General features: G+C 56.9%; 1 protein-coding gene across 3 annotated transcripts; it reads right to left on the bottom strand.

Annotated features, from left to right (window-relative positions):
• Positions 1–7,575: 7,575 nt before the first annotated feature.
• On the bottom strand, positions 7,576–22,600 carry LGALS12 (galectin 12). Of its 3 annotated transcripts, none has more exons than XM_053279020.1 (9): positions 19,264–22,600; positions 15,973–16,061; positions 14,240–14,450; positions 13,281–13,400; positions 11,532–11,585; positions 11,406–11,432; positions 11,222–11,310; positions 9,743–9,905; positions 7,576–8,095 (listed from the first exon to the last, which is right to left on the bottom strand). In XM_053279020.1, the coding sequence occupies exons 1-9, from the start codon at positions 19,321–19,323 to the stop codon at positions 7,943–7,945; spliced, it is 966 nt and encodes a 321-aa protein (XP_053134995.1). In that variant the 5' UTR covers positions 19,324–22,600; the 3' UTR covers positions 7,576–7,942. The 3 variants fall into 3 exon arrangements, with proteins under 3 accessions (XP_053134995.1, XP_053134996.1, XP_053134997.1); XM_053279021.1 differs by having other exon boundaries at positions 11,547–11,585; positions 19,264–22,587; XM_053279022.1 differs by lacking the exon at positions 19,264–22,600 and adding an exon at positions 18,437–18,504.
• Positions 22,601–23,387: the final 787 nt, after the last annotated feature.

The raw sequence follows: 23,387 nt of genomic DNA, 5'->3' as shown, positions 1-23,387 counted from the left end.
ATGACCCACTGACGCACTGTAGCTTTCTAACAATGACCCACTGACCCACTGTAGCTTTGTAACAATGACCCACTGACCCACTGTAGCTTTGTAGCTTTGTAACAATGACCCACTGACCCACTGTAGTTTTGTAACAATGACCCACTGACCCACTGTAGCTTTGTAGCTTTGTAACAATGACCCACTGACCCACTGTAGCTTTGTAACAATGACCCACTGACCCAATGTAGCTTTGTAGCTTTGTAACAATGACCCACTGACCCACTGTAGCTTTATAACAATGACCCACTGTAGCTTTGTTACAATGACCCACTGTAGCTTTGTAACAATGACCCACTGTAGCTTTGTAACAATGACCCAATGACCCACTGTAGCTTTGTAGCTTTGTAACAATGACCCACTGTAGCTTTGTAGCTTTGTAACAATGACCCACTGTAGCTTTGTAGCTTTGTAACAATGACCCACTGTAGCTTTGTAGCTTTGTAACAATGACCCACTGTAGCTTTGTGGCTACAGTGGAAAAGGGGGTTAAAACCATGTATCAGCGGGTGGCCAGAAATAACCTCTGAGGTCTTTTCTGGCAGCCACATTGTCAAATGGAGCCATTTTGAGTTTCAAAACCCCTTTTTTTCAGTGCAAAATCATGCAATGGCAACATTTGGTCTTCTGGGGGGCATTGCTCGACTGCTGGAGACCTGCAGAGCTCAGTAGGGCACTTTAAGAGTGTTTTGCCCTTTGGGGGAAGATTTCCTGGTCTCCAGGAATTAATCTCCCGTGATCCCATAGCACTTAATACAGGCATCCCCAAACTGCGGCCCTCCAGATGTTGCTGAACTACAACTTCCAGCTTACCCAGCCACAAATATATTGTGTCTAGGGATGCTGGGAGTTGTAGTTCGGCAACATCTGGAGGGCCGCAGTTTGGGGATGCCTGACTTAATACCTCGGGGTCTGCCATTTTAGCATCTGCGGTATTATCGCCGAATGGAACCCCTGCGGATACTGAGGTCCACCTGTATTATACTTTTGGTGTGTAGCACTGTGTCTCGGCATAACTACATAGCTTTCAGTCATTCTGGTCCATGGTTATTAAATAATAAGAAGGGAAGCCTGTGCTCCTGAAAGTAATCTTTCTGTGAGGAACTCAAGCTACCCCTGTTTTGCTTATTTAAATCAATTTTAGTCAATTATTGTTATAAAATTTAGATTTAAAAAGAGAAAATTATTACAACAAACAGGTAAACGTGTCCAAGAGTCTTATTTTGTACATTAAGGTCTAATCAGAACCACAATAACAGATCTGAGTGTGCTGCCCTTCATTCGTGATGAGATGTTGTCAAACTGCCTCTTTATACATAGTAGTTTTTTTTCTAAAATCTTAAAATCTAGATTTTAATTATCACTTATTTAGCTGCCCTGAGAAAGAGTTCTGTTAGCAAATTGCTGAGAATAAAGGAAGAATCTTGAATTTGGCCCAAAGCAGGATGCTGCACTTTGGCCAAGAATGCTGCACTTTGGCACTTACTCTGTATAAAGCTTAAGCTCTTATGGTTTGCAATTCCCACACACACACACACACACACACACACACACACAACCAGTCTGTGTTTAGCTAAAAGTTGCAAGCAAAATGACTGCTAGGAACCAAAGTTCTCAAAGCGGATTACACATAGAAATAATTAACAGTAAATAAAACCATTTATTGTCTAAAAAGAAATGTTAGCTAGACATTGGCAACAGCCACTGGAGGGAGTAAGCAGAGCAGATAGCTCTGGAAAACCCAGTCTTTGGTTCCATTCTCTCTCTGCTGTGGTTGTGGCCACACCCAAGGGAGAACAAATCAACCTTTGAAAAAATAAATTATTTTATTAAGTATTTTCAACAATACAGTATAACCTATATATTGAAAACTATTTCCACCAATAAACTGCTCATTTACACAGTAAATACTCTTTAGAGTTTAGAAAAAAGTTGTGTTTCAAGTTAAGATACAGACTCATTACACGGACAGTGGTAACAGGTCATGTTGTAACTGATAAAATTTAAAGAAGCTTTAATTAAAGGTATTTTGTTAGGTTTGGTGTAAGACCAGAAAGGAACCCATCTACTAAAATATAAAACACTCTGATAATATTATTTATTAGTTTTCAACAGTGAGGATTCTCCCCTAATAATAATAGACCAGATTTTTTCAAACCAACACCTAATATAAATGACCTTTCTTTTTCCAAGCCTGCTCAATAGTAAACTTAGCAGCCATAGTTTGTAGAATAAATAATTCATTTTGAGAGGAAGACAAATAATTGTGTAAAGGTAAACCTAATAGTGCGTGAAGTGGTTCGAAAGTGATGTTTGCTTGAAAAACGTGATATGATTATTCACCTGGAGCCAGAACTTTGTCACTAACAGGCAGGAACACCATTGATGAAATAATGTGCCTTTGATTTTCCATCCTCTCCAACACATTTGAATAAGGGTCTGGATTTACAGTTTTGAGTACTGCAGAAGAGAAATGCCAATGTGTATTTTAAATTCTTCTTCTTTGCTGAGGATAACCAGATGTTTTTCCAACTAATTACATCAATTGCTTGATCTATATCAGATTGCCAGTGATCTTTACAGCTTATTTTATTAATTTGATTTTCAGCTAATAGAATGTTATAAAGCTCAGATAGGAGAGCCTTGTTAATAAATTGTGGTTGTTGTTATAAGCTTTTCCAGAAATGTATTAGTGAAATTCAAGTGAGGAAGAAAGAAAATAATTAGACGTTTAACTTAGTATTCAAACCAAGGAAAGCAGGGGTTCATTGTTTGGCTGACTATCTCAAATTCTGAAATGGGTTCGAATTTATCTAAAAGTATATAACATTTGGAGAGGCCTGCTTTCCTTCAGGAAAGGAAGGAATTAACCTCATCCCCAGTGGGAAAAATTCTTGCCCAAGAAATGTGGACAAGGAGAATGTCCAGAGTGAACAGGAGAATGTGTTGGGGCCAACCACCTTTCCTTAGCCAAAAAAAAATCCTTCTTCAACCCTAACTGGCTCTATTTGCCCAAGGATGAGTGCAAAATGAAAGCCATAATTTAGGCAGAAAAGATAATGCAGCCTCATCATAAAGTTGAATATTAGTATATTTTAAACCGCCTTGTGCTGTTATAAAACCATGTTCTGGACTCTTGGTTTTTAATAATTCCATTATAAAAAATGTAATGTTTGTTGCCACTGTTGGTTGGAAATCATCACAGGGATTGGTAGAAAGAGTTTGGGGCAATATAATCATTTTAATGAGTTGAACCCTCTGTAACCCAGAGATTAAGTGTTTTCCAACTAATAAAGTATTCTTGCTTTTGAAATAATGGTATGTAGTTTATATTAAAGACTGGTGTGACATCTGTTGGAATCCATACACCTAATGATTTGCATTTAGATTCTGCTTGTTGAAACTGGATCGCCTCCCCATTGCTGTGAGGGTGAGGAGGACAGGGGCCCTTTCCACTAAGACCTCCTCTGCCCCACACCTAAGGCGACACAGGCACTTTCCATCACCACACAAGTGCTGCTCCAGGGGAGGGGAAGGGCCAGCGATTTCCCCATACGCCTGCCCCTGAAAACTGCCAGCAGACCTCCCTTCAGGCACCAGCTGTGACCACCCCCCCACCAAAAGAGCAAGTGGCTATTCAGATAAACTGCCTCTGCACAGGGAGTATCAGCTGTAAGCCCTCCTGATAAGTCACCTTGTGGGGTCAGGCCAAGGCAGTTCCCTCTCACTCAGCAGCAAAAAGAGTTCCTCAAGCAAGCATAGACTATGTCTGCACATGGAGGCTCTATGAAGGAGCTGCCACCCAAGCAGGAGGAAGAGTGTCCCTGCACTGTGGCCATAGGGCTAGGAGATGCTTATTTGATGGGGAAAGTTAGACCGAACTACAATGGGCAGCCTTTGCCAGTCTTCGGGAGGGAGGAGGAAGAGCCAGAAATGCCAGGATGCCCACGGTAAAACAAAGTCCTCCTCCATCTCAGCCAACTCTAAGGGAGACCACTGCCTGTCAGCAAAGAGTTCCACCCTCCTGCCACAACAGGTGCCCAAGGTAGACTGCCTCCACACATGGAGGCTCCACTGCAGCCCCAGAAGGGGCTCCCCTGCCTGACACAGAGCTAAGAGACGCTTCCTCTCTCCCACCCGTGCATGGTCCTTAAGCACCGCCAGCCCTTCCCTTCACCAAGACCGTGATGGGAATCACAGAGACCCTCCACTCCCCACCCCTCCACCTACCCACAGAACTTCACAAGACCCCCTCCACTTCCTCTAGGGACCCAGCAGGGCCAGGGGAGCAGCTCTCTCCTGCTGCTGGACTTCAGCTCCCATCAGCCCCCGTCACAGTGGCCAAGAGCCGGGGAGTCTGGGGCTTGTAGGCATCGCTTGCCCCGGCATCCTCCCGGAAGCCAGCAGCCAACACACACACACACACACACACTCTCTCTCTCTCCCCCCACCCCAGAACGTTTCCCAAGCAAAGGCAAAGTGGGGGCAAAAGGGCTCCCCCCAAATTACCCCCCACCCAAACTTCCAGTCCCAAAGCAGATCTTGCAGCCCAACAACCCCTTCATCAGGAAAACAGGTGCAAGGGAAAGGGACCACTTCCAGGTCAAAGGGGAAGCAGCCACAGAAAAAGCCCTAGGTGAGGATAGCCACAGAGATGGAAAGCCTAGAGCGACGCTCCACACGGCCAACACAGAGCCTGCAGGGAGGGATAACGCCATAGACCAACCCAGGGCAGCTAGGGAGGGCTATCCTGCCACAGACAAACACGGAGGCTGCCTAGACGGAGCAAGAAAGCCATAGACCACAGGCTGCCTAGAGGGACAGACAACCCCACCAGCAGCAGCTCGCGCCCGGAGGAGGAGGAGGACCGGCGGGGGGAGGCGGCGGCCCTCCTGGCCCAGCAACCTCCGCTCCGGGGGGGGTGGGGGGTGGGGGGGTCGCAGAGGCCGAGGTCTTCGCCCGCCCCGCCCCGCCCCGCCCCCCCGCGGTGGGCCTGGCCTGGGCGGCCCCCTCGCGACGAAGAAAGGAAAGGAGGAAGGCGGCTGAGCGGCCTCAGCGAGGGGCAGAGCGCGGCCTAGGCCCGGCTGCTTTCGGTCGTCATGGTTACCCGAGGCACAAGGGACGAGCACCGACCCGGAAACAAAAGCGCTTCAACCGCCAGAACGGACGCCCAACTTCTGGCTACTGGCGGAACCTCGTGACGCAAAGGAAGCGGAATCGTAGAACGGTTCGCCCCGCAGCTGCTGGTCCCTGGCGGAAGTGACGTGAAGAACCCTGTCTGTACGTCATTTCCGCCAGGGACCAGAAGCGGAACTATAGAGCGGCTTGAATTGCTGCGTCTGGTCCCTGGAGGAAGTGACGTAAAGGAAGAGGAACTACGGAGCGCCTTTCTCTCGCCCGGGAGAGCCCGCGTCCTGCGAGGGGCCCCCGCCTGGCTGGGGGGCTCCAGAAGCAGCGAGCAGCCGCTTCTCCCTTCCCGAGCGGCGCCCCGGCAGCTGCCTGCCTGGGGGCCGAGGCTCCGGAGGCGGCCTCTTTATTCCGGAAGGAGCCCCTCCCCCGATGAATGTGGGGGGCGGGGGGCACCAGGGGCTGCCTCTCCTCCCCCTCCTCTCCCCGGGTCTCTCCCCACCCCACCCCCCACTCTCGGGGCGGCCTTTTGGCTCTGAAGACTCCTGGAAGGGGCTGAACCCAGCTTCGGGGTGGGGTGGGGGTGCCTGGCAAGGGTCTCCTTCGGTGCTGGTGCTGGTGAGGGGCCCAGCGCTGCTTGCGGGGGCGGGAATGGGACTGGAGCCAGTCGGGTGTGCGGAGGGGGGCAGGAATCGTGGGCTTGAGGGGATAAGTGGGGGGAGGAGGGGGGGCGTGAAAGCGCTGGGGGGGGTAAGACCGGGGAGAAATTCCCTCTCTTCCCCCCCCCCCCGCTGCGGGGCCATCTTGCTCGGGGGCTTGAGCTTTTCCTGGCCATGCGTGCCTGAACCACAGGAGAGTCCCTCCTCCGTGGGGCAGCTGCTCCCTGCTCAGCGAGTGGGGTGGCGGCCGAGGATGCCTGTGAAGCTGCGGGGAGATGCGTTGCGGTCGAAAGAGCCAGAAACCGCCTGCACGTATTCGAAGCAGGGCTGAGGCTAGCAGGCCTGGGGAGAGGGAAGGGGCCTCCCCTCTCACCACCAGCAGGGCTTCTCACCTGGGGGGAGGAGGGTGGCAGAGCCCTCAGTCCACTGGAGGCAGAAAGCAGGGCCTCCGAGGCCAGCTTCTGCCGGCTGAGGTTGGGGAGCAGCAGCCTCGTGCCAAGTTAGGCCTTAACTCATCCGGTGGGTCCGATTGTCTGCACTGGTGGGGAGCAGTTCTCCGTGCCGTTTCCTGCCCCTGCCACCAAAGGCCCTCTGCAACTGGGGACTCAGCCTGGGGCCTCCATCCAGCATGCAGAGCACGGCCTCTGCAGGCAGATGGGCTGCTGGAGTCAGAGAGCCTCTCCTCCTAGGAAGTCCGGAGCCTGCTGGTGGTCCTCCTCCCATACCCTTTGCCAGTTGTTTTGACCCTTGGGTCAAAGGGGATGTAGCCACCGTGTTCTTGGTTGGCAGGGATGTTCAGCCACAGAGATGGAAAGTCTAGAGCGACACGTCACACCTCTAAGAGAGAGCCAAGAGGGAGAGATCATGCCCTACACCAAACGAGAGCACACATGGAGGGCTATATTGCCACAGACACGCCTGAACACCGTAGACAGAACCATAGAGCACACTGCCTAGAATGACAGACATAACCATCAATAGGCAGTTGCTTAGAGTGCCTGACTTCAGCATAGCAATCAGACTGCCACGAGGAACAGAAAGCACCAGAGACTGCAGCCTAGAAGAGCAATCGGCAGCATAAGATTTGTCTGTCTGTCTGGTTGATGACTGTAATAAAGATTCCATTCCAGTAATGCACAAACAAAAAAACCCCATTAAAACAATTTTTTTAAATGTTAGAATTGTTGCAACCCCATGCTGACTGTGTGTGCCTGTGCCTCCCCGAGTGTGACGGAGGGGTGGTTCTGGACATGAGAGAGCAAGAAAGGCCTTGAAAGTCGGCCAGCAAGAAGCAGGGCCTGGTGGTCCAGTGTTGTCCTGCTTGTCCTCCCAATAAGACATATTTGCTTCCCTCCTCACAACGACCCTGTAAGGCGAGGTTGCAACTAGCCCAAGCCCCCTCCCCCCACCCATACCCAGTGGTGGATTAACGGAGAGCAAAACTTGAGGAGCAGCAAATTCTGTCCCTCCTCAAATTTTGCCACCCCTCTCTCTGGGCAGCAAGGGTGGAGTGGGCGAGGAGAAAGTCCCCCTCTTTGGCCTTATTTTTTTAAAAGGCAAACCTTGTTAAAGGGCAGCAAAAGCCTCTTTGCCTATGGGCGGCAAAAAGCTCAACCCGCCCCCGCCCCCCCCCCCCGGCCAGTTAAGTGAGGGGCACAGTTGCCTAAGAACACCAGAGAGGGGCTAGGCCTCAGGGGAAGCATTAAGATCCGTGTGGGGGGGGTCCATTTCTGGGCAAGGGGAGACTGAGCAAAGGAGGCGATGAGCTTTATTAGTGCTGAGCAAGAAGAGCACCGATGAGAAACAGCCGCAACATCCGGGCGTCTCCCCCAGCAGAAGATGGCCAAGTGGCCACAGCGGAAGCCGCCCCCTGAAGAGCAGAGCCCCTTATGTGGGGAGCAGGGGTGGTGTTGCCTGCGGAATGCCAGCAGCCCCAGAGGGAGGAGGACTCCAGCCCAGGCAGATCCCGGACCAACTAGCTTGCTAGGTGCAGGGAATCTCTTCCATGTGGACCTGGTCAAACATGAGCCACCCACCTGTCCCAGGAGAGCCAGCAGGCGGCTGTTTTTCTGAATGCAAGCTCAGCTCTTCACTTTGGACCAAGCGGCAAGGAGGGTTCAGCACAGGAGGACGTCATACAGCGTGAGGTCGCCATCTATGGCTAGCTCTGTGACTGGGCTGGTGGCCAGTGGAGGGAGGTGCTGCTTGCCAAGGGGCGTGCCATTCAGTGCCAACTTCAGGTGGTCCTCTGTGCAGACGCGCAGCAGTAGCTGGAAGAGAGGAGGATGGAGAGGGCTGTGGGGGGAGGCAAGGAGGCGGCACGCTCAGATACCAGCCAGGTGCATTGCCCAGGTTCCTCCCCCTCTCCAGACACACCCAGAGATCTGATCTGGGGAGTGCTGCTGAACCCTGAAGCTCCTGTGTGCATGTTTCCACACCCATGAACTTCGAAAAGCTGCACACACACACGCTCCCTGCACCCAATCTCTCCAAATGCCCAAACTGAGGCAGTGCTTTACCAGAGACAGAAAACGGGGCGCACAGGCAGGACAAGGGGCTGGACTTTGCCACCTCAGGTCGCAGCAGGGTGTGTGTGTGTGTGTGTGTGTATCAGCAAGGGGCCCATTTTAAAATTTTGTCTCTGGGCCCACTCCAGCCTTGTTACGCCCCTGGTTCAGCCCAAGAGATTATCCAGAGACAGGAGGCTGAGTTCAAAAACAAAGAAAGATTTATTAAGAAACTCAACACTGCAGACTCGGAGAGAGCGAGCCACCAAACGGCCAACCCAAGCAGGAGCTACTAGCCTTCAACAACAACTGCATGTTTCTAACTAACTGGCCAAGAGAAACCTATGAACGTAATATAAGTATGATATAATTTATTCATTTATTATAGTCATATCATTTTAAATGTTTTGTAAACCGCCTCGAGATTGTTTTAATGAAAGGTGGTATTAAAAAAATGGACAAACAAACAAACGCCTCCTGCCTCTCGTGGCCAGAAGTGGCTACTGTGGGGCTACAAGCAAGGCGCAAGAATGCTCACTTCTTGGAGAGACCCCAACAAGTGTGGTGCGCAAAGCAGTCCTTGGCTGCCGCCTTGTGGTAGCAAGTGGTTTTGCACACTGCAAGCCAACATTCGGAGGGCATTTCAGCCAAAGGGTTCCTTCAGAAGCCTGTAAGCCTCAGTCAGCTTCAGAGGGGTCCTCAGCCAGCCCAGCCACGGCCAGGCTCCACCAAGTGGTGGCTGTTCCACACATCCCCCTTTGCTAGGCTCTCCCTGGCCAGCCTGGGGCACACAGGGTTGCAGCAGGGAGGGTGGAAGGAAAGAGCCCGGCCTTAAGGGGACGGTGCACAAAGAGCCTGCAGGTGACGCACCCCTGATCTGGCCATGCCTCCCAACTGGAAGGAGGCCACCCCAAAACTCAGGCAGAGGCGCAAGAGGCAGCCTCCCAGGAGGATGGGCAACACTGTCCCTGTGTCAAGAGGGCCCAGCCAGACCGAGTGCACAGCAGCACAGAATTAGTTGCCCAGAGGTAACTTCTTGGCTAGGAGGAGGCCAGACTAGAGCATGAATCACGCAGACAGCACACAGTGGTTTGGGTGGCTGGGTGCTCTGGGTCCCTCTGGTTTTTTCCATCTCTGTGCGGAATGAGTTTTGTCCTGGGCGGCAGAATCAAGGCACTGTGTGCACATCCCGTGCATTCACAGTGGGGTCTTCCCGATTCAACCTGAGTGGGGTCCAAAATGAACTGAGCAGACATCAGAAAACTTGTGAGCGCACACCTTAGAGGGAACAGTGCTCTGGACCTTTTGCTATTTTATTTTCTCGTTACCGCAGTTTGCACCTGACAGTCACATGTTCTGGGGGGAACCATGCTTAAGGCAGTTGGCATCTCCTCCACGCAGGGCTCTTACCTCAAAGTATCGCTGAGGATAGAAGGGGAAGCCAGTCCCCAGCATCTTGCCAAGCTCTGGGCTTTGCAGCGAGGAGGAGCTCCACCCCACGGTCTTGTCTGTGAAGCAAACGCGGAAGCTCAGAGTGGTGTGCGAGGGGTCCTTCTTCAAGCTGATGTGGAACCTGGAATCAAGTCGTTGCTGAATTACTAAGGGGTGGAGGAGGAGGAGGAGGAGGAGGGGGGGGCACCCTGAGGGAGAGGCAGTGGCGCTCATCTAGGGAGGCGCACTTGGCACGTCGCATGTTCCCCCCTGGGCTGTGGGGTTCTGCACCACTGGCCTTGTTTCCAAAGTGGGACCAACACACTGGTCCGGGGTCCCGTGTTTGGAACGTCTGGCTGCTGCACACTATGCTTGTGGTGCTGCTGCCCCATTTCCTTCCATCCGTTCCCCACCCCACATACAACCGATACACATCGAAGCATCGAACATACACTGCAAAGAAGCAACCAGTGCAGCTGTCCACGTGGCAAGATGCCTCTTGCTTTTGTTGCAATGTGGCATGTTCAAGGAGTGGAACCCAGGAGCAAAAGGCCACCTCTGCCCTGAAATCTCAGGTCTCCTCTTGTGGGGAAGGGGCAAAACGGGGCATGGCTGGGCAGCAGGAAGGGGACACGCTCCCTCTCAGACTCCTCCCTACACACTTTCAGTAGTATTGGCTGTGCCCACCTCTTGACTGACCAGAGAAGACCTCCTTGTGGAATCTGGGCTCCAGCTCTGCATAGCCGCAATGCCGACGGCTCCTTTGGGGGCGGGTTTTGGTGCGCACACACACACGCTCACAAACTCACATTTCTGGGAATGCCTCGTGGTTCCTCCCAACAGCTAAGCCTTGCTGCACACAACCTCAGCCCGGTTTTAACTGTGCATATGCACACACTCACACTCTCCCACCCCACAGACAGAATGCGCCTGGAGAACGGAGCGGGCCAGTTTGTTCCAGGCGACTCCCTCAGCATCTTCCCCAAGAGCCCGAGACAGGCCAGAGAAATGCTTCTTCTCCACAGCTCCGTGAGGTGCCAACCAAGGAAACAAGCAGATCCACATGCAGGAAGTGGGGCTCCAAAATGAAAAGCTACTCAGCAGCCATCGAGCTGGAAAGCGCTGCTTGACCACTCCACTTGTGCGGCCAGTGGGCTTCCCACAAGCCCAGAGATTAAAGATGGGCTACTTTCGCATAGATGAAGCTGCTTCCTACCGAGTCCAACCCTTGGCCCACCTAGCTGAGAACTGTCAACTCTGACTGGCAGCAGCTCTCCAATGTTTCAGGCAGAAGCCTCTCCCAACCCGACCAGGAGATGCTGCTGCCAGGGCCGGAATCTGGGGCTTGCTGCATGCCAAGCAGGTGCTAGATGGCTGGGCAATGGTCCTTCCCCTTCTAGGGGGCAAAAGAACAGACAAAGCACAGATATGGAGCGCCAGGAAGAGCCCTCTGCTTACTCCTTGGGGTCCTCATGCACCAGGCCTCGCACTGTAAGGGTGTCTCCTGGCTGGAGGCTTCTGGGTAGCTGCCGGGAAAGAGGGACCGCCTGCCAGGGGAGAGGAGAGCAGGAGTCAATTGGCAGCTGCAGCCGCCGCCTCAGACATGCAGGCAGAGAGGCGGCAGGAACGTATTCAGACTCACCAGGCTGGTGCTGCTCGTAAACAGGCGCTACGGGAGAGAAAGACAAAAGCATGAGGCTGGACGGGGACCAGGACTTCCCGCCCCACAGCTCACCCCATAGCCACTGGGCCACGCCACCCTTCTCACCAGGCTTGTACTCACTGGAGCCATGGGGTATCCGGTTCGGCTGGCGTCAAAAGGCTGCAGCACAAGGAGGAAAGGAGAGGCCGTTCTGGTCAAGCGGGCGAGAAGTCCGACTGCCCCCAGCGGAGAATGCAGCCCACTCCCCTCTCTGGCCCCAGCCCCCTCTCAGCAGGCATCCTCCTGGTTAGCAGCGATGGGCTTGCGGGTGAAGGCAAGACGTGGCCAAGGGGCTGGGGGGTGCAAAGTCCCCCGTGGAACTCATGGCCACAGGCCAAGGCTGCCCTGTTGGGAGGTGCAACGTGCTGTGCCTACCCTTTGCATGCTGGAGACGCTGGGCTCCGTCTCCAGTGGCCTGGGAAAGGCCCTTCACTGCCAGAAACCCGGGAGGGGGGACGCTGCCCAGAGGGACCAGAAGGGTCTGGCTCAATGGTTGTGTCAGGACTGTCGCTGCTGGGGTGGAGGCTCTCGGCCCAAACCTCCCGGGACTCAAGGGCCACGGAAACAGGCTCCCAAGCAGAGACTGGGCGCCAGCCAGGAGAGAGACCGATCTCTCCGAGAAGGAGAAGGAGAAGGCGGCTTCTTTGCGAAGGAGCTCAGCGCCCCAAACCACAGGGCAATCCACCAGGAGGGAAAGAGGCCGCAGAGCAGAGACCCTAGCTGGCTCCACAGAGCCTGCCTCCTAGGAAGGAGCAGGGCGCGTGTGGCAGGGACGACAGCCCTCCTTGCCAAGAGGCGCGGGTGCCACTGAATGGTGGGCAATTCGGGGGTTTTCTGGGCACAGCGGCAGCTTTAACACAGGCATGATCAACGGCTTGTTCTCCCACGGCCAATTCTGCAGAATACTACACCGGGGCCCCCGTTTGCTGGAGCCCAGGGCCTTAGCTAGAACCGGAAAGGGCAGCAGGGTGGGGGGGAGAGGGCGCCCCCCCGCCCCGCCACTGGCTAGGAAAGAGACTCCTCGTCCCTCCTTGCTCTCCCCACATCCCACCTCTCTGACTGTTGGCTCCTGACTGGAAGACTCATCTCCGCTTCAAAAAAGATGACCCCTCTTCAGGAGGGATAGGCAGGCATTTGTGGTAGTGGTTTGCCAAAAAAAAAACTGAGCTAGTTGAATGCACAGATGCAAGTGTGCGTGTGATCTTGGGGTTGTGGTGGACGGCTCATTGCAAGTGTTGGCTCAGGTGTGGCAGCTGTGAAAAAGGCCAATTCCATGCCCGCAAACATTAGGAAGGGGGTTGGAAATAAAACTAGTGAGATTATAACACCCTTATAGAATTAGACATGAGCGTGAACCAATATCTGAGGTCAATGATATCTCCCAAGGGTTGCTGCCCGCTTGACGAGGTCATCGGAGGGGGCTCTGCTCCGGGTGCCGACAATGAGGGAGGCTCAGTTGTCGTGCATGTGGGACGGGGCCTTCTCTGTGGCTGCCCCCAGACTCTGGAAGGCTCTCCAGCGAATGCCACTCGGTCTCCATCACAGTTTGTAGAAAGAGTGTAAAATCTTGGCTTTTTGCCCAGGCATTTATTTGAGTCTCTGCTGCTGCTCTTTGTACTCTGTATTGCTTTTATGCTTTTGTTTTAAATTTCTTAATCAGATTTGTTTAATATTTTTCACTTAATATTTTAATTGTGTGTTTTTTACCATCTTGTTTTTAAATTTTTCTGTAAACTGCCTTGGGATTGTTTGAATGAAAGGCGGTATATAAATTTGACAATAAAATACATAAATAAATAAGAGGAAATACCATACGTTGTTGGCAAGAAAGGCGATGGATTTCACGACGACATCGCCAGACACACCCAGCGTGTTCATCTGCACCAGCGGGAGGCCGAAAGGATACTGGAGGCAGTGCTGCCCGTTTATGCTCACCTAGTGAGGAAGAGACACAAGAAAGTCAGTGGGATTCTTCCAGCCTGGGTATGGGACGGGAACGCCTTGGCTGCTGCGCCCTGATGGGGGACCTGCCCTGGGAGACAGACTGACGACTCTGTTGGTCTCCTGGACCGGTCAGCAGCTGTCCCCACCACTGGCTCTGGCCTCCTCCTGGGTCACCTCTCTGGGCTGGGACTTGGAGGCCCGGCTCGAGGGTGGCTCTGGTCCTGCTTGGGGGGGGGGCGTCCTGAGAAGGTGGTGCTGGGGGCGGTGGGGCCCTCTGGGCACTGGAAGGCCCTCCTGGACAAGCTCTGTCCAGCTCCCATCCCTGGGGGTTTCCTTTTCAGAGAAGTCCCTTCGGCTTTAGTTTCCCGTGGGTTTTCAATGTGTAGCTCTGGTATTGATTGCTTTAAACGACTGTATATACTGTTTTAGCGTCTCCTGGGGTCTGGCTTCATTAAGAGGGGAGTGGGGTTCACCTGTTCCCCAAAGAGAAAATGTCCCTCCCCCTGGACATGAGAAAAGCCCAAGAACAGATTCCCTCCCTCTGGAGCAGCAGTGATTCACTGGGGGGGGGGGGTCTTAAGCTCCCCCCACCCGCCGGTTGTTGCTGGACTGCAATTCCCATCATCATCGGCAGCCCCAAGGGCGAGGACCCCCCACTGAATTAAGACATTTGGAAACATATAAAATGATTTCTAATATATGCGGCTTTTTAAAAAGGCCTCACAGCATCCAAATGTCTTAACAGGCCATCGGCCCGGCAAGACAGAGACCCCGAGACCCCGCAAACCGTCCCGCCGCGGTGGCCTGGAGCTGGGGGTCCCCTGCCTCACCTGGACATGGTCTTGTTCAAAGAGGAAGAGGAGCTGGAAGGAGTCTCCGCCTTTCAGGGGCAGGTTCGGGAACCTGGTCTCCTCCATCCACCGGCTGTCACTCAGCGCGTTGCAAACCACGTGAGGCCGGGCGTGGAACCGGGGGTTGAAGTGGACGCCAATATCTGCCCGTGGCTGCAGGCTGCAGCCCCTCTGGAAGTCCACCTGGAACCTGGAGGAGGGACCACGAGCAAAGGGATGGGCGGGGGGGGCACGGCACTTTGAGAAGACGTGGCACTGCTCTGATAAAACTGCAACCCCCAGGCCAGGCGGGGGGCAGTCCAACAGCCATTCGAAAAGAGCGAGTAAGGGGGGCTGGCTGATCTCCCCGGGCAGCCAGTTCCACAGGGGTGGCGATGGTGGTGCCACTGGGCAGGCCCCGTCTCTGGTCCGCTGCTCCGAGGGCATGCCAGTCCGAGGGGGGCCGGAGAGCAGGGCCTACAAGGGCAGGCGATCCTTAAGGCAACCGGACCCCAGGTGGCTCCAAGCACTGGCGCTTTGGCCTGAGCCCAGAAACAGAGCACTTGGCCACACCGAGGGGCACCCAGGGCCCTTCCTCTGCCCCACCCCACTCCAGGGGGCCTCCTGGCCACGGTCTTCTGCACTAAGGGCGGCTTCCAAACTGGCAGCCGCTGCAGCAGTCACTGGAGGCAGGCGGGGCAGCACATCTGGCCACAGCTGCCACCGGTGGGTCCAGAAGCCCCCCAACCCGGATCTCCCAGGGTGGGTGAAACTGCCCCATTCCAGTCAAGACCAACCCCTGACCTGGGGGGGCAGAGGGCTTGGTGTCGTGGTGAGAGTGCTGGACTAGGACCGGGGAGACCCGAGTTCAAATCCCCCTTCGGCCATGAGACTTGCTGGATGTGACTCTGGGCCAGTCACTTCTCTCTCAGCCTAGCCTGCTTCACAGGATGGTTGTTGTGAAGAGAAACCTAAGGATGTCGTACACCGCTCTGGGCTCCTTGGAGGAAGAGCGGGATATAAATGGAAATAATAAATAAATAATAAATTGGAAGGGGCTATCAGCTGTGGGCTAAATGGAGCCTCCATGTTCAGAGGCAGTCTGCTTTGGCGTGCCAGTTCCTGGGTGCAAATGGCAGCGGAGCACCATCCCGCTCCCATGCCATGCCTGAGAGTTCCCTGGTGCCATCCGGCCGGCCACCCCCGGAAGCCAAAGCATAACCCCCTGGGAGGGGGGCGGGGGGGGGAGTTTGGTCCCAGCCTGCCCGCCCGCCCGCCCTCTTAGGTTCTCGGCAGAAGTGGGGCGGGTCAGGGCTGGGAGAACAGAGGCAGCTGCCATCTACTGAGTCAGACCCTTGGTCTAGCTAGCTCAGTATTGTCTGCACAGACTGGCAGCAGCAGCTTCTCCCAGGTTGCAGGCAGGAGTCTCTCTCTCAGCCCTGACTTGGAGATGCTGCTGCCAGGGAGGGGACTTGGGACCTGGATGCTCTTCCCAGCGTGGTGGCTCCATCATCCCCCGAGGGGAAGGTCATCTTACGGGGCTCACGCGTCTGGTCTCCCATTCCTCTGCAACCAGGGCGGACCCTGCTCAGCTCAGGGGACTAGTCCTGCTTGCTGCCCCCAGACCGGCTCTCCTCTGAGAAGGAGGGAGGGTGGGAGAAGCCTGCCCACGCTTCTCCTGGAGAGACCCGCCTCCCTCTCTGGCCAGGGTGAGGAGGAGGAGGAGGGTTTACCTTTCCGCTTCCACCGGGATCGTGCCCTGCACCAACACCATTTTCCCGGGAGTCAGTCCACTGAAGATGGTGGTGAAATAGGGAAGGATCTGAAACAGACATCACCCCAGAACTCTGATCACGCCGGTTCCCACGTCAGCCTCTGCAGAGAAGAGGGGCTTTGAGGGCGCCCAGCGTCCCTCCCAGCGGCTGCTCCTGTGCCTCTAACTGCCGCTTGGTCGACAGGTGAGCATAGCCCTGACCTCCTGGCTGGTTTCTGCAGATCAAATCGCTGTTAGGAGACACCAGAGCCACACAGGCTTGGGTCAGTTGGCAACCCTCCCGTCCCTGGCCCGCTTGGCATCCGTTCACTCAGAGCCCCCTCCCTATAATCCCTTCTGCAAAACTGGAGGCTGGGTGAGCAGCTTTCTGTGCAGGTGTTCCCGAACTCAGGTCCCACAATGCGATGGGAACACAACTGCCATCAGCCTTCATGGCAGGGGGAGATGGGAGCTGTAGTCCAACAGCATCTGGCTTGAGAACTCTGCCTAGTTTGTGCTTGTGGCCGCCAGGCAGGCTGCTTAGAGGGCTTGTGCCACTCTTGGGCTGGCCCAACCCGTGGCAGCATCTGCAGGCCGAAGAAATCCTGCCTGGAGAGCTGCTGCCAGTCAGAGCAGGGAACACTGGGCTGGATGGGCCAGTGGTCGGCCCCAGCAGCCAGCAGCTTCTTGTGCTCTGTGGCCGCTCTGGAGATGCCCCCCAAAATATGGGGCGGGAGGTGAAGAAGAACTCCCAGCACCAGCTCCAGAGCACGGGACTCAAGCCACCAGGAAGGGCAGAGCAGTGGGGCTGGGGGGAGGAAAAGGAGACGTGCCCTCCTCTGAAGAAGAGCTGTGCCTGGACCTTCTTCTTCTTCTTCTTCGCCATAGAGAGAGCCACCCTGTATTTGTTTAGGGGTTACATTTTTAGCCTGGGCACTTTTTCTCCTTCCAAGATGCTCAGAACGGCCTACCTGGTTTCCGACCCCACGGTGGCCTCACAATACCCCTGTAAGGTAGGCAAGGCTGAGAGAGAGCGAGGGGTCCAAGGAGGTCCCCGGTTGCGAATTCCACGAGGGCTGAGCGGGGGCCTCCCGAGTGCTAGCCCGGCCCTCCACTCCCTCCGTAACCTCTAGACATATTCTTGCCACCCCATCTCGCTCCCAGGGCCTGGGCTGTTTTGGGCTGCGTCTGTCCCGACTCCGCACAAGTCCCGGGGGAGGCGCAGAACCAGAGAGGGTGGCGCGTGCCAAGCCCATCCTCCCCAGAGGAGGCAGGGACGTCCTGGAATTGCATGCAGGGACGTGTGATATTGCTGGACTACAACGCCCATCAGGGGCTGAAGGCAGGGCTGGAGTCCAACATCCTCTCTGCAACGGCCCTCTTGACCGGCTAGCCCTCGAGCGGCCCCGCTTGCAAACAGCCACCTGCCCTGAGCCGCTAGGCCGTGGGGAATGTCCAATCAGGCCAGCCAGACACAGACCCGCAGTCGCTACACAAACCGCTGTCTGCAGAGTCTCCCACTCGCCCCGGGCTGCTCCTGCTTTGAGCCAGACCCCCGAGAGACCCAGCCGCAGCAGGGGGCCCTCCTGGGCCCGGCCAGTCCCTGCTCAGCTCGGCAGGGCCGCCTGGCTAAAGCAGGCAGGGAGCCGCAACACCCAGGAGGCGTGAGTGCAAAGAACCTAGGAAGCGGCCACACACTGAGTCAGTCCCTTGCTCCATCTAGCTCAGCAATACTGTCTGCACAGGCTGGCAGCAGCTTCTCCCAGGTGGCAGGCAGGAGCCTCTCTCGGGCCTATCTTGGAGACGCTGCCGGGGAGGGGACTGGGCACCTTCTGCTCTTCCCAGAGCGGCTCCATCAGGCCCTGGGGGGAATCTCTTCCAGGTCTCCCTTTCAAATAATGCAACCAGGACAGACCCTGCTTAGCGAAGGGCCGAGCCTTGCTTGCTGCCACCAGACCGGCTCTCCTCCCTATTAGATCTCTGTTGCAATCGGGTGGCCCAGGTCTGAGAACTCCTCCTCCAGTTTTAAAGACAAGTGCCTAGTCCTCATGGCTGTGAGGGATCTGGCCAAACCCATGGGGAGCTCTCCGGGGCTCAGGAGATTTGCCAAGGACAGCAGGAGGCCCCACAGCTCAGGGGTCAGATGCACACGCTGCACGCAGGTGGCTGCTGCCCCGTCTCAGGCGTCTCTGCCCCAGGGCAACCGGGCGGTCTCTCTCCCACTCACCCCCCACACCCCAAGCAGACGCACCTCGCTGTGGCCGCCTCCTTGCTGCAGCCAGGCCAGCAAAGGCCGCGGGAAGGGAAGGGAAGGGAAGGGAAGGGAAGGGAAGGGAAGGGAGGCTCTCCTCCGAGAGAAGGCCCTCGGGGCCTGTTGCAGCTGACACCCCCCCCCCCGCAAAAAAAAACCAGAGAGGGAAGTTGAAAGGAGGTTGTGAGCCCACCTTCCTGCAGAGCCATCAACTAGCTTACAAACCCGACTGAAGCACAGTCAGAGCGGCATTTCTGGCTTCCACACATGCATGCCAGCAGCAGGAGAGGCACTCAGAAGCACGTGGCACAGAGAAGGGATGACATCTGCTTTATTTTTGGCACAAAGTGCCGCTCAGATCTGCCAGTTTGGACAGCTGAAGGCTTCTCCCCTCCTCCCAGTTAACCCTTGAGGCATCTTGTAGGGTGGCGGGGCGGTGGGGGGCGGGGGGGTGAGACATTCACCTCTGCACTGTGTTTCTCAAGGGCAATGACTGAAATCTCAGCAGGGGATGCGCCCCCACCCCGCCCACCTGGGCTGGTGCCTTTAGAAGCAGCAGCAGCAGCAGCTGTGCCAGGCAAGCAGATGTGTCAGGTCTCCCTCCAGCCCAGGGGTGGAGGGGTGGGGAGAGCTTTGTGTCTCTGCAAGCTAGGCCGCTCTTAGAGGACCAGGGAAGGGGCTCCTGAAGAGGGGGGGGCTTGCTCCCCTGCCTCCAAGTCGCCCACCCCCGCCCAGCCCTGCTGCTGTCCCTTTAAGCAGGGAGCCTGAGCTCACTTTTCCGGAGCCCACAGGCTGAACAGTCCCTCGGGGTGGCCAGCCAACATTTCGGTCTCTGCTCAAAGGCACTTTTCCGCCACATCTTCCAGGGTGTTAACCACAGCCAGCCAGCCAGCCCTGTGTGTCTTTCTCCTGCCCGGCCCCCGCAACAGGGCTCTGGGACTTGCAGCTGTTTGGGTGCCTTTGACTGGCCACCCGGCAGGTCAGGCAGAAGAAAGAAAACCGCTCGCAGGAAACACTCACCGGGTGGAAAACAGGAGGCTGCAGAATATAGTCTCCCGGTGAATCTGGGGGGAGCTCCATGCTCTTGGGTCTCTCTTTCTCACGCAGCCAGCCAAGTGGAATTATTGCTTCGCCAGCCCTGCTTGGAGGCAAGTTGAAAACTTGCAGAGATCACATGACGTGAGTCACACACAGCTGGGAGGCAGAAAGTTGAGAGGCAGGGAGGCAGGGAATCCAGCCCATTCCCCAAAGCACACGGCGACCTTTGTCCAGCCCAGAAAGCTCCCCTGCTCCTGCGTTCTTAACAACAGGCTCCCCAACACTTTGGGCTGCTGCTGCTGTCGAGGGAGAAGCTTCACTAGCAAAAGAAGCTCTTCCTGGCCTCAAAGGTTGGGGGCTGGGGGGGGAGGGAGCTTTTTTGGTCTTGGCCCAAAGAAAGACCCCGGCCCAGCTTGCCTCCGCCAGCTGCTGCGGGGTCTGGCTCTCCAGCCTCCTCCAGCCCCGAAGAGATGCCTACTGAGAGGGTGACTGACGAGGTGTCGTGTCACATGTCGTCCCAACGTCTTGCACAGTTTCTGAGCTCCATCCGCTGATGACCCCGGGGGGGGGGCGCAGTGGGGGGGGACGTGTCCTTTTAAAGTTCGGAGGAAAGGCAGGGCTGCAAAGACACGGCTTCCCCGCGGAGCGTCAGCAAAGGGCCAGCAGACCCGTTGCTCCGGAAAGGCCCTGCTGACACCCACGTGTGTTGGAGCTGGAATAAGTGCCCCTCTTCTGGACCATGCCTGCTCGACTTAGCCCCCAGCACCGGCCGTTTTTGAACTACGACTCCCATACGCCCCAGCCACCGTCGTGGCCAACGGGCAGGGATGATGAGAACTGTAGCCCCACCTCGGCAGGAGGGCCCAAGCTGAGCAGCCCTTTCTAGGCAGACCCACCACCGAGTGACCTGGGAAAAGCAGCTACGATGGCCCTGAGGGTGTGTGTGTGTGTGTGTGTGTTGGGGCTGGATCCGTGCATTGGTTGCACTTTGACTTCGGCCGATTTCCAAGGAATGTGCCGCTCCGTCACCTGCAGGTCTACTCAGAGACAAGCCCAACTAGGGCAGAGGCTTAGTCCCAGGCAACTCACGGCAGCCTCCACCACGTAGGTCACCGGAGGGTGAGCACTGTGTCCCTGGGCCAGGCCGAGTCTCCCCACAGTGGCCAGCCAGCAGGCCACAAGCAGGGGGCGAGAGCAATCACCCTCCCCCGCTGCGCACTCAACGGTAGACTGCCTCGGACTACAGAAGCTTCCTTTTGCTACCGGTTGACAGACCTCCCGCATGGACATGCTTTAGCTGGATCGGGGTAGACCTGCCCACTAGCCAGAAAAGAACTGGGCGGCCCTCTTGTGCCTTCATCAGGAACGAGAGGCTAATGGTCAAGCGGCTGCTTTTTCGGCACAGGAGCAGGGTCTGGCGGGGAGGCGCCGGCAATCCTTGACAGGCAGCCACACTGTCTCTGTCTGAAACGCTCTTCTGCAAAATGTCGCCCCCCCCCCTTCTCTGCCCCGTGGGGATCAGCGCATCGACCACACAGCAAGTAGTCGCCGTGGCTGCTGCCCCGCTGCCATCAGGTGAGTTGGGGAGCCCTGCCGGCTGGCTGGGGGGGGGGGCTTTCAGACGCGTGATGGCACTGAGGTTCGCCGCGTCCTGACTAATGTCCTCCTCCACACACGGACTTGGGGGGTGTGCAGAGGGAACCTCCCGAGACTTGCTTTCTGGCTGAGGGTGCTCCTCCTCTGCACAGGCCAGTGCGGTGTGTTGTTGCCGCTCTATCCACGTCACCATCGTACAGCCGCACGGGAGCCCTTGTGGCTGCCTTGGGAAGCCCAACAGCTGCAGCACGAGAAGCCACTCAGGAGCTGCAGGGCGGGGGAGAGACGGGCACCGGGGGGGGGCTGCTGCTGGGGGCCAGAGACAGGCAGCTGAGCCTTCTTTGCCCCCCCCACCCGCTCCTTAGGACCAGCCACTGCTGGAAAGGGGGGGCGCCCCCCCCCAGGTGTGCTTCCAAAACCCACTCCCACAGGCTTCCCACTCCCCCCCACCCCCCGCCACAAGGTGGCCGCATTTCCCCCTCAGAGGCAAGAGCTCCACAGGCCCTGCCGTTGAATGCACACCTTCGGGGGCAGCCTGCTTGCAGCAGCGGGTGGGGTGGGTGGTCCATGCAGCGGGGGCTCCCAGAGAGCTGGCTTGCCTCAGCTACATCTGGATCGGGGCCCCAAGACGCAGCCAGAGGGTCCATTTCACCAGCCCCAGTCCTTGCTAAGGAGGGGGCCTGGCAACAACCTCTCAAGGGTGTGAGTGCGGGGTTGCGAGTCAGGCGTCAGAGGCAGGTGTGATCTCACGGACACCGGGCTGCGTGGCAGACGGCAGCAGAGCGCTCTCCGCTCCGCTCATGCCCTGACCTGCCATGTGATGGGACGGCACCCGCCACCCCACACACGGGGGGGGCAGCTTTGAGCCAAGATTGTGGCGGGAGCACGTGTGGTTTTGCGGGCACCTCGTGTGCCTCCTCAGGCAGCCGGGAAAAGGAGAGCCGGAAAGCACAGCAGACAACTTGGGCTCCTTCCCAAGACCTCTGCTGTAGGACTGCAGCCTCAGGGAGGGACGGCCTGGGACTGGCAGCCACGGGGCAAGAGCCCTTTGGGCTTTTCAAGGACCCCCTGCGTGGATCAGTGCCCGCCCTTTTGTGCAGCCCAAGAAAAAACCCACACGGCTCTGGGGCTCGGGCGTGGGGAGTGCGCTCCCCCTGCCGCTCAAAACAGTCCCCGTGCGTTCAGGAAACGGACACGCACCTTGTCAGCCGAGGACCCCCCAGAACAGCCTCCGGGACAGTGCAGGGCTCCACGCCACCAGCAGCATGAAGCGGCCGTGCCCGGACTGTGCCCCAGACCTTCAGGCGACCGGGGCGGGGGGCGGGGAGGGGGGCGCAACGGCCTCCCGACAGGCTAGACCTCTGAGGGCAGAGCCCCCCTCGGCCCACCAGGGCTCCTCCCCACACACCCCGTCGCAGCAGCTGCCGCCTGGAGCAAGACGGTCCCGAGAAATGTCTAGAGAGTCTGAATAAACAGACCCCTCACTTGGAGGGTGGTGGTGGTGGTGTTGCAGCGCATGGGGGGGGCGGCAAGGGGCGGGCTTCTGCAGCAATGGAGGTACGGCAGGCGGCCGCTGCTGCCATGACCCTGGCCCAGCCTGGGGCCCCATAGCACAAAGCCTGAATTGTTAATGCCATCGATCAGCTCTCTGGGTCCTGCTGCCGCCCAGTGGAGGAGGGACACCAGGACCACGGAGGGGCTAGTCTGCGCCCGGCCGGGGCCTAGAGGGGATGCCCAAGGACAGAGGGACGCCAGGAAATCTCTGGCCCACGGGGGGGGGGGGGAGGGTGTCAGGGGCCACCCCCAGCCTCGCTCCGTCCCTCTGCAATATGGGGCTACAAGGACTGGCCGCTGCGAGGCTCCCCAAGAGAGGAGAACGAGGAGGAGCCACAGCAATGCTTGGCCCGGCTTAGGGGCGGCTTGAGTTCTAGCCCCATTCAGACACGCGTGTGTGTGAGGGAGTGTGGGACTGCGCATGTGTCCATTGTAAAGGTGGGCCAGGAAGCGTGCATGGGCCAGGCGGACACCTCTGCGTGCAACCCGGATTGTACATGCCGCATTGCGCTTCAGGTGTGAACGGGGGTGGCGGGTGGGGTGGGCTTCTGCTCCTGCCATTCCCACATGAGAAGCCACTAGCTGAGATGGCCATCAACCAAGGTGAAGCAAATCCAGGGAGGAGAAGTTTGTGACTAGGGGTTAGGAAGAGCCTCCATGTTGAGGGGCAGTCTACCCCTGCCTACCCGAGGCAGGGGTGGGGGGCAGCAGAGGAGGGCTGCTGACTTCAGGTCCACCTGGGGGAACCGCGCTGGTCTCTGGCCCCGATGAAGCGCCCTGGGTCTGCTGGGGCCGGGCTCCTCCTCCTCTGGAGTCAGGGCCGCTGAATGGAGCCTGCGCCTCCCGTGGCAGTATACCCGGGAACGCCCAGGGCTGCTGCTGCAGCTGCGGTTGGGCAGGGCGGTGGGCTCCTTCTCAGTCAGCGGCCCAGAAGAGGCAAGCGGCAGCGGCGGGGG

This window comes from Hemicordylus capensis, chromosome 14 (genome assembly GCF_027244095.1).
Source record: "Hemicordylus capensis ecotype Gifberg chromosome 14, rHemCap1.1.pri, whole genome shotgun sequence".
In the NCBI taxonomy this organism is placed as follows: Eukaryota; Metazoa; Chordata; class Lepidosauria; order Squamata; family Cordylidae; genus Hemicordylus; species Hemicordylus capensis.
The sequence above is the reverse complement of the archived record's forward strand: the minus strand, read 5'-3'. Positions and strand labels throughout refer to the sequence as shown.

Bases quoted from the DNA above. Each gene is read 5' to 3' on its own strand.
- LGALS12 (XM_053279020.1), bottom strand. From the start codon at position 19,323: ATGGAGCTCCCCCCAGATTCACCGGGAGACTATATTCTGCAGCCTCCT. The intron at 11,433-11,531 runs GTGAGAAGGGTG...TCTCTCCCGTAG, and splicing joins CTCCAGTGAGTACAAGCCTG to CGCCTGTTTACGAGCAGCAC. The intron at 9,906-11,221 runs GTAAGCAGAGGG...ACTTGATTCCAG, and splicing joins GTGCATGAGGACCCCAAGGA to GTTCCACATCAGCTTGAAGA.